This window comes from Asparagus officinalis, chromosome 8 (genome assembly GCF_001876935.1).
Source record: "Asparagus officinalis chromosome 8, Aspof.V1, whole genome shotgun sequence".
Taxonomy (NCBI): domain Eukaryota; kingdom Viridiplantae; phylum Streptophyta; class Magnoliopsida; order Asparagales; family Asparagaceae; genus Asparagus; species Asparagus officinalis.
In genome coordinates this window covers 89,934,657-89,945,401 of record NC_033801.1, presented here as the reverse complement: position 1 = coordinate 89,945,401, position 10,745 = coordinate 89,934,657, and the positions used below count along the sequence as shown (strand labels likewise).

At 39.7% G+C, this 10,745-nt stretch overlaps 1 protein-coding gene across 4 annotated transcripts in view; it reads right to left on the bottom strand.

Moving 5' to 3' along the window:
* LOC109851470 (THO complex subunit 5B) overlaps nt 3,952-10,745 on the bottom strand; it is an 8,912-nt gene continuing 2,118 nt past the window's right edge. Inside the window, exons 3-9 of one of the 4 annotated variants that reach the window (XM_020421606.1) lie at nt 9,603-9,939; nt 8,875-9,212; nt 6,346-6,596; nt 5,405-5,975; nt 5,213-5,329; nt 4,840-5,132; nt 3,952-4,410 (exon numbers count right to left, since the gene is read on the bottom strand). In XM_020421606.1, the coding sequence (XP_020277195.1) occupies nt 4,875-5,132; nt 5,213-5,329; nt 5,405-5,975; nt 6,346-6,596; nt 8,875-9,212; nt 9,603-9,939 (1,872 nt within the window). In that variant the 3' untranslated portion in view covers nt 3,952-4,410; nt 4,840-4,874. The other 3 variants (XM_020421607.1, XM_020421608.1, XM_020421605.1) reach the window with 3 other exon arrangements.

Sequence of the window (10,745 nt, the reverse complement as noted above, 5' to 3'; positions counted from 1 at the left end):
GCGTCCTCCCCCCCCCCCCCCCCCACCCCACCAAAAAAATAAAATCTCTAACATTGGATTTTTCTGCCCCTTCAACTAAATAATATTGGTTTGTCAATATGGCAATGTACAAAAAACTTCAATAATTTCCGATAGATGCACAATATTCTCTCTTAATCTAAAATTGTCAAGGAAGAGGGATAGAAGAACTCAGTTAGGAGAATAGGGGATAATGTTGATGATGATTTACAATACACTAGTATTCCATAATATAAGAGTGATTGAAAGAATTGCTAAAATAGTGTATTTATATTGATGTTTTTTTTCTGTGTTTATGCAATTTAACCTGCTGACTGCTGTACATCTGGATAGTGCATTTTGCCAACGACATATGACATTTGGCAAAAGTCATAATATAATGCATTGACCATGAATTCAGGAGCTACAAGTGAAGCATACATCTATTAAACATAGTATAAAAATGTTATAATGTGATATTCTTACTGTTTGTTTCCAGATTATAACATACAATGAATTAGTATTCCCATGACACAAGTAATTCTACACTCTGTAACTACTAGTATAATTCAGTAATACTTCATTTCAAAGATATATTTAAAAATATTAAGGTTCTTACTATATTCCATGCAAAGTTTCAAGGATGTGTAATTAGTAACTGATATAAATACTACTTAAACCATGAACAGATTATAGTCTCGGGCTGTAGAAACTGTTATTTAAGAGTATAATAGCAAGATCCATATTAGGCTAGCAAGTCAGGATGAAATTTGGCAAGACAAAGAAGACATACAGTGATATGATCAATGCCACATCCTATCTTTTTCTCAAACTCAGGGTGATAAGGTAGCAACCTTTCCAGAATTGTCTTCTCATGCTCTGGGATTAATCTGTCACCACTTTCATACCTGCAAACATATTTTCTTCAGGAGTTATAGCCAGTAACAGGAAGATTCTAGTAGATGTAGTTCTCATTCTTCATAGCTATAGTTATAAAAGAGAACTTGAAGATAGAATGTGGGGTGATGTCAAGAAAGAAACAAAAGCACATGGTAACATGTGAGGTGATGTCAAGAAAGATATAGAAGGACGAATAGAATTTATATAAATGAAGCAATCTCATACCAAAAAGCAACTTAGAATTTTCCCCCCTAATATTGCTAAACAAGATGCAATTGCACAAATTTGTTGTTAGGATCCATTTAGTCGCACATTGATCAAATGTGGATTTAAGCCTTAGCTTGTAGAGATTTGGTGTCTTCTTGTAACAGTGTGGGTGGCGTCACCATTATTGCTGTGTTTGCTTGGGATTAGTCAAGTACAAGATGAAAGGGTCACATAGGCATTGCAGCGTTGGTCTGGGACTAGTTTAGTGCAAAGCCATGACATTGGAATTGCAGTGTTTGAGACTAGTTTACAGACAGCTTGCGCGGGTGTCAGGGTTGTAGAAGCGTGGCAATATGTTAGGGCCCATTTTTAACACGCTGATTAAATCAGGAGTCAATTGTGGATTTATACAAATTTGAGCTTCCTTCCTGAAAGATTTTTCTTTCAGGATTGAGTTAAAGTCTAACCACTACAGCAAAACTCTGTGGTAGTGTGGTGAATGTTGAGGGTTATATTTTTATATTCTAACATTTGTCCCTACAGGTGCAGAAACATGGACTGTCCTAGTGGTGTCAATTTCTAGAAAACCCGCTTTGACTTCATGGCCGGTAGGATTTGAACCAAGGTTGCTCTGAAACCATCTTAAAAGTCAGCTAACTATTACAAAAAAACTCTGAAGCTATGGTGGTGAGGGCTGAGGGTTATTGTTTTGTGTTCTAGCAAGTTCTCCAAAGTCCCTAATACTTACTTGTCTAATCGAAGCATTCGATCAAACACCTAACCTGCAACAAAAAAAAAAAAAAAAAAAAAAAATAAAAAAAATAAAAAAAAACCAATCAACCCAACTCCAGCAATCCTTACTTCCAGAATGAAGGATCATCCTGACAAACCCAACAAGGGAACTGTATCTTCAAGAATCTGATCCTCCAATCCACCCACTCCTCGCGGCCGCCGTTCGCCTCGCTTCGCTTTCTTCCCCTTCGCCTTCCCCTCTTCCTCTCCTCTCAGTGAGCCCTCATCTCGTTCTTCGATCGGTAATGGAGTTGATACTAATGGCTTTCTCAAAAGAGAAGGGTCCTGCTGGCTGCTGGCTCGAACTGCGACCAGGCGAAGCGAGAATGAGGGGAGTGAAGAGGGGAAGAGGGGTGAACGAGGATTACTGCGGAGGAAGTGGGGAGGAGAGACCCAATTGAGGGCCATTTATTTGATGGGTCTTCTTAATTTTTGTTCAATTTATTGTTTTTTTCCAATTATTTCAAACCATGGAGCGTTTTCGCTGGGAGGGGGGGGGGGGGGGGGGGGGGGAGCGAGGATTAACGGTTGCTGCTCACTCGCACGAAGCGGATAGCCAACACTCGGATTTCATTTTATTATTATTATTATTATGGGTTAATTACCTATTATCCCCTTACATCATTTCCAATTGCCAAATTGTCCCTCAAATCGCATTATTTGCTTGTTAGTCCCTTAAATCTTTAGTTTTCTTGCAATATCGTCCTTCTCTTAGAAAAACCGTTAACTTCTCTTAACTCTAGTTGAGTTAGTGCTTAACCTAATAACTCAAGTTACCTTATTGCCCCTTGGGGTATTATACATTGCCCTTGCAAGTTTTGGGTTTAGAGTGAAGCTAGCCATGGGAACGACCTTGATTTTGGGTTTGGGGGAAGCATGGGACCATTGGTGAAGAAAGAAGGTGGATTTGAGTTGGTATAGGTGGGGTATAATGGGTATTTTACATAATTCCGTCACATTTAACGGTCATTAATAACATCACCTAACACGAGAGACGGATTGGCAAGAAAACTGAAGATTTAAGGGACTAATCAACAAATAACATCACCTAACACGAGAGACGGATTGGCAAGAAAACTGAAGATAACTAACCCTATTATTATTGACAAATCTCTTTAGAAAGAGAAATAAAGGTTCTAAGGGGCTAAAATACTCTGCAATTGCGATTTGGGCTGTCCGGCCCGTTGTTGATACACTTGGTCCTTGGATGATCTTTTAGATATTTTGGCCTTTTGGTCCACCAAATAAAAATCTAATCACTTGCAGCATTAGTCAATTGATTGCCGTCCGAAACTTGTTTCAGCGCCAGATTTCGATTAGAGTAAACTTCACATAACCCCTTGACTGTTGGGTGTTTTGTCCCCGGAAAAATAAAATAAAAACCTCTAAAGTTAAAGGTTTGTAAATTAGAGAAAAAAAATCCATGTAACTTATTTCCATTAAAATAAGACAATTAGTTTCCATGGAGACATCGTAAAACCTCCCAACCATCTAGTCCCTCGCTGTGAGTTACCCTTATAAGAAAAATGCCTTAGAAACCCAAAAACATAGGACCCTACATGGGACAGGTGAGGTGTCGGTTCCTTGTCCCATGATGCATTGTTCATGAACAGTGCATCATGGGACAAGGAACCGACACCTCATCTGTCCCATGTTTTTGAGTCCCTATAGCACCACCCAGAACCAGTGATCCAAAAGTTATTGTGCTTTTCGACGTTGCATGTTTTACTTTGCATGTTTTCTTGATTGATTTGTAGCCTGTAAGAAAATAAATCAAGAAACGCTGAACATGTGGATGAATCATTTTCGAAAAGATTGAAAAATCTTTTTCGTAAACTCCAGTCACTTTGTATCGTAAAAGTGAAGATGAGATTTTAAAATTAAAAATCATTTAAAGAAAATAAAAAAAGAAAAGTAGGATGAAGAGATAGTATGCTGCTGTGGCCAAATTGTCCACCTTGTTCAAATTAATAGAGGCTTCTCTTTGGCTTTACGTGCAAGTCATGCTACTACCGGGCATTCAAGTTGAACTTTACATATAAACAAAACTAGAGATGGAGATAAAGTTGCTAAAACTATTGCAGCTAAAGCTGCTCTTTAGTCGAAAGATTTGTGATCAGTTATAAGCATCAACGCACATTGACAGTGTCTAAGCTTGGAACATCCTTAAGTGAGATCCAGCCTTGCACTTCACAGATAAGATTTCTACACAATCAGACTCTTCTATACGTACTTCGATCAAATGAATGCAGAAATAAACCGGCATATAGCACAAACAGAGCACGAGATGTACTGAACGGATCCTTTCCAGGTTGCAACTCTTGATGGCTCTGACAAATAAAACAGATAGCATGATTTAGCAGATATTTCATCAACAATTTGTCGAACATTAATGTCCCTGAGTTATAAGGAAAGATTGTTGACACTGGATGGCCTTTTCTCATTTTTCAAAACTAGGAAGCTGTTTCATTGGAAAAGGATCTTCCCGGCTTAAACCGCTGCTATCTGAAAAGGCTGAGAATAACATAGCACAAAATTTAGTGTTCATAAATTGGCAAGCCAAACCACCCCCATAAGAGACATGATACTAGTCTTTGTACATCACACGGGGTAGGAATAATTTCACATAGGAATACAACAAATGATAATAGAGGATATCAAACTGAGCTACAAGCATCTCTCCACGCAAATTATATGCTTTACCAACCAAACAGCCAAATTGAAATCACCAATTTATCATTAAATACTGCCCAGAAATCTCCCCATTATGGTCAGCCAGAGACCTGGCATCTCTCTTGGGGTCTCAGAAGTTCTAGCAATTACCATTGGACAAATATCACAACAATTTGGTCGCAGATCCTGATTCCTTTGTGGAAAGATGCTGCCAGTATCATTTATATGAAACAACAAACTGAGAAAAGAACAAACATGCTTAAAACTTACCATAGCCTGATAACTTAGGTTTTCCTCTGATGGATTTAACAAGGGTAACCTTGAGTGCATCCCATGCTCTTCCAAGAGAGCATCTTTCTCCGATCCCTCCCCCTGACAGATCTCGCAAGCAAGGATCCACTAACAGGCTTGCATAATCCAACATCAATAACCGAGCTGCTTGTTCTTTTATCACTTTGTGTACCAAAATGAAAATCAAAAAGCATAGCTAAGCAATGCACTTGGTGAGCTAAGATGTAGTTCTCACATTCCCATGGGAGAACCTTGAGGATATGAAGATTTACCTGTTGAAAGCATATGCAAGCATGGAAATTATAGATCCCTAGCTTATACCATTTGTTAAAGACTTCCAATAGGAACTCACCTCTGATTCCATAGCACGAAGCTCATTGAACCATTCAGCAGAGCCAAGAGATCCATCAGTGGTCATGCTTAAACTAAACAGGGGTGGCCTGAGGGGATACTCCATGCTGATCTTGATCTACGAAATTTGAACCAATGACGTCAGATATTGAATACAAGACAAAAAGAGGCAATACAGAAAGTATAGCTATACCTTTGCTTCCAATTTTATAATACGCTCATATCTGTCTTTTCTACTAAGTACCATATGGAACTCTCTTGTAGCATGGTCTTCCCATGGGTCTTCAAAACCGATGCTTGCATCTTCCATTTCTATATCCAAGGATGTTTGATCCTCTTTGTCACTCTCGCTATCCACCATAAGTTCTGGATCATCATCATTCTTGCCTAAACTTGATTTAACCTTTTTGGTAGGTGTTATGCTTTTTGTAATCAATGCCAAGCCTCTAGAATGTTCAAACTCCGAAAAACCGTTCAAGTTGGTCTTTTTAGGATCCTCTGATGAGGTTAGTGCCCGGGGTGCAACTGGAAGCTCTCCATCTTCCCTTGCACCCTCGGTTTCTTCCCAAGGAGTCAAAGAACTCCTGTCTCGATCATATGTAACAGAACTTGTAACTTGCTCCTTGGAAACAGAAGAAGAGTTAAGAATTAGCCCTGCTTCTGACCAGTGTTGCAAAGTACATGAAGGGTTGTGGGAGGCCCACGGAACATTCTCATCCATCAGTGCCGGCAGTTTGAGTTTTTCCAATGAGTCAAGCTGCTCCCTGTAAGTCAATCAAAATTTAAAACCTTCAAAACCACAAACACCTTATAGAACCAACAAAATGACATGAGTTATCAGTTAATAAATCATTGTAGTACTGGAAGTATGGGATAATTAAAAGCAGGAGGTACCAATATAATTTCTAAAGAAACATTTGCAACCAACTATACTCATAATACTTCAGCACGTAAGGCTTTGCATGTCCCTGCACAGTGCATTCACTGAACTATACTCATCTAAAAGACAACCAAGAAAACAGTATCTGACTAAAACCGGAAAAAATTCAGTGAAGGTACAATGCTCGAATTTTCCACTAATGTTCATCTGACATGGTAACAACATGACTACAAAATCACAGAGCAGTGACTCACACAAGAGCCATCTGAGCCTTTTTCCTAGAACGGATCCTTTGCACAACAGTCTGTACTCGATTTTGATGACGATAAAGGGAAAGTCCAGAATGAACAGCACCGCCTTTTGGTACTACAGCGTTTGGAGTTTCATGCAGAGGAGGCAACTCCTGCAAAAAATCAATCCCACCCAAATGTTGTGCCCACTTGAATGGTCGAGACGTATTCTTTTCATTAAGATAAGCAGCATCTCCAGCATAAAGCTTTGCTGTCTGCAAACAATTCAAAGAGTGTAGCTATCAGATAAAACAACTAATTACTGGATGCAAAGAAGAGTTAAGCTGCACGACTGAAACCTGCAACCTTAATTGAATGCATTTACTTTATCTGAACTATTACTATCCTGTGTCCGTGACTGATCAGTTTTAACCCAACCGCTAGGTCATATACAAATACAAACCAAGCAACTGCGTGTTCTGAAGGACGAAACAAATCAACCAACATAATCTTTGAAATCAATTTACTTCTTTAATGTTTCTGAGAGAAATGCCATCAACAAGAAACTATAATATTGACAAAAAAAGAAGATTAATGCAACTCTTTTAATATTGCATACACAATACTGTCTAATTTACTAGAATATTCTAAGTATATAACCACATTTGCCCCTGTCTAAGCTCCGTAAACCTTTAGGCTAGCCACCTAGCACCTAGCTTCCTATAATGAGCATCTTGGTAGACTAAAAACTCCTAAATGGAATCTTAATTTGACAAAAGGACTAGGAATTGTAGATGTCGAAAAATGCTTACAGACATCCAAATACCACTCAAAGCAAAGAGAAGACGATAAACGTTGCTCTCTTAATCAGAAGGGAATGATTCAAAGAAAGCGAAACAACATGGAAGAACATGTACACACCAACAAACAGCGTTTGGTGTCGCGGCTCCAGCGCGGCAGTTCATGGCGCCGCGGCCATGGCGCGACAGCCCATGGTGCCGCGGCTATGGCGTGGCAGCCTATGGTGCCGCGGCTATGGCGCGACAACCTATAGTGCCGCGGCTATTATAGGAGAGTGCTGTGGCGGTTACAAGACAGTTGTACGATGATTATTTGAAGCCCACGTGGCGGCATATCAGAGATAGAACGTGTGCTGACGTGGACAAGCAGTTAAACCACGAAAAAGGTGGTTAAAGGTCGTGGGAGAACGGTTTCAAGCACGATGGAACGTGCTGGTAACCACCCCTTTAGCCGCGGCAGTCCACACTGCCGCGCCAATAGCCGCGGCAGTTAGTTGTACGATGATTATTTGAAGCCCACGTGACGGCATATCAGAGATAGAACGTGTGCTGACGTGGACAAGCAGTTAAACCACGAAAAAGGTGGTTAAAGGTCGTGGGAGAACGGTTTTAAGCACGATGGAACGTGCTGATAACCGCCTCTTTGGCCGCGGCAGCCCACACTGCCGCGCCAATAGCCGCGGCAGTGTAGACTGCAGCGGCCAAAGATGGTTCGTCTGATCGGTTATTTCGCTTCCATTTCAACTGTTATGCATTGCTACCCCTATAAATACCTCCCTAGACACGAAATAAAAAAGGGGAGGAGATTAGAGCAGAGGGCCTTGAGTTTTGGTGAATTAGAGCAAGAGAGAGAGTCTTCCTTCTTCACAAACATCCTCAAGAAGCTTCTAGCGATTCCTAGAGATCTAAGCTCTGACTTGATCTTTAGAAGAGTGAACATCTTACATCGATAAGATATTCGCTTCAAATTCTTACTTCGATAAACGAAGGAAGAATCATTAAACCCCTCACGGTTCAATCAGAATCTGTGATTTGGTGGTCCACGAGTCAAAGCGCTCCCGGCACAGGCAAAGATCCCACGCAAGCAGCGATCCAAACAACGATCCTGCGTTTGTTTCTAAAAAGTTGTAATTTTCCTTTTGTTGTGTAAAAGAAGTCTTATAAAAAGACTATCTCTTTTGAATTTGTTGTAATCGACCGAAGATATAATGAATTCCATAACAAAACCAACTTTTGACGCAAACAGGAATAAGAGAAAGAAAATATGAACCTAGAATGGTCGAAGATACAAAGGAGAAAGGAACGAATAATATCAGTATAGTAGGTCAATACATGCAACTTCTCATGACTTGACAAGTAGTTCCTCATTTTGCTTGATAGCATCATACTTTACAATCTAACTAAATTGTGAGCTGCAGGCTCATTCACGTGTCTCAGTTTTCCAACATGCTATCACCATCTGAACCCACTAGGCTCCTGCACCTAACCTCCTTCCAGTGAAATCGCTTTCCTCTAATTCTTGTGTAGCATATATGATGCTGAGGAGAACATTTTGGCCTCTCCCTGGACCTCCTAATTGTTTGATGTGAACAAAATTTGGCAGAAAAGTTTGATACATTCTCACAGCACAGCTTCCTTGGCCACACATACTTAACGCAAATATGCAAGTAGTTAGTTTAACTTTTAGATGATACAATTCTTTCCCACTAAACATCGAGTCCCTGTGTCCATAAGAAATACCAAAGATGTATACCTGATGAGGTAGCTCCATGCCAGTGTCGCCAGGGAATAGGTTGCACAAGATATTATTGTCAGGTCCTTCCTCTGTATCTTCAATTGCAACACATATAACATTTAATTTTACCAAATATTCAAACCTTAGGGTGATTAGCTTTGAAGGTTTAGCCTCAGTATCCTCATCATCATATATAAAGAGAATGACTTTAAGCGGATGTAATTGGTAAGTTCCTGATCGATCAGCATTCTCCTTAACCACGCTCTTCTTGGGCCTTTTTCTTCTCCTCTGCCCATCTTCATCATCATCAGGTGCATCATCTTCCAACCTGCTGGTTTCTGTATTGTTCATGGTACCTGAACAGAGCTTTCTGGTATCAATGTTTTGCCAATAAAACTGAACTCACAATACTATCTCAGTTTGCAACACTTGTCATTCTAAACATGCTAACAATTAGCAAGCTTACAAAACTAAATACTCAGTATGTAGGGTATCCCAGATTGCTTAAATATTTTGGGGGGAAATTAGGAGACTTTCCCACATTAAGTGCTTTTTATAACATATCATATGCTTTTAACATATCATAAGATGATCAGGTCCAAAAGAAAATGTCAAGAGTTCCATCAAAACCGAAAACTGCATATAGATATCCAATATCATGGACAGTACTAAATTCATAAATGGTTGTAGGGATGAAAATTGACAAAATAAGAAACATGATAGTTCTGAGATTTCTTTAAGATTACCAATGTCTTTATTTGCTTGCTGCTGGGCAAAAGTTTGAGCATCCTTTATACTTCCAACAACCTCCAATTCTATTCTCTCCCCAAATGCTTCTTTCTGAGCCAATAACTGTGAGTAAACTATATAGAGTGGTGGTGGAAGCAACTCTGCTGCAGTTTGCTGCTTCAATTTCTTCGTGTGCATAATTCCGAGCTGCTGCTGCACAGGCAAGGAAGCTTTCTTCAAAGATTTCAAGTGTGATGGGAGACTTGAGAGGAACTTCTTCCGGTTTGCTATGGTTTCCATGAGACCATTTTTATGTTGCTCCAGTTTCTCACGAAGTTTGCAGAGTTCTTTTCGCTTGTGCAAGAAAATACAAGGTTAGAGCTTTGTAAAACAAAATTGAAACAAACAGATGTGAAACTAGGAGACAAAAGCTATTACCAAAATTATATTACTTCTCAAGCTTTTAAAACAAAGCTGAATAGTTGGCAGGCGACAAGACTAAGCGCCACAACGACAAGAAACTAAATGGTGGAATCCATTAATTTGGTCAAATAGAAAACAAAATAATAAAAATAAAATTCTCCCATTGCCTGAAGACATTCATGTAATGCGTCGTTTGCTTAATAGAAGATTATTAAGAACTTGAAATTTCCATGATTGGAGAACTTCCTAGAGAATTTTTCAGGCCTTTTCAATTTAATTGGTAATGTTTCTGCCAAATAGGAAGTCTAGTGCATGAAACTTTTCTGTTTGGTTTGTTGGTTTGGAATGATTTAAATAAAAGAAGTGTAAAACTGTGATAACATCATCTCTAATCATAAAGTAAGCACTACCCAGCACATCGCACCTAGGCGGTCGCCTAGACAAGGCCTAGGCAGATTTCTTTTTTCGTTTACTTGGAGATGGAGGAGATTTTGCCGAAGGTTGGAAGAGGTGGAGGCGGCCACCGATGTAGGAAGACATGGAGGCAAGAACAGAGGAAATCAGACGACCTAAGCTTTGCAGTTCACATAATGGTCCATGCTCCCCTAGGTGCTCCCGAAGACCTAGGTTGGCAGCCTAAACATGACTGGGCCTAGGTGAGAGCCTAGACAGCTTTCTAACATACAGATTAATGATCCTACAACATTCAAATGCATGAAGATGGCTTCAGCTTCCAC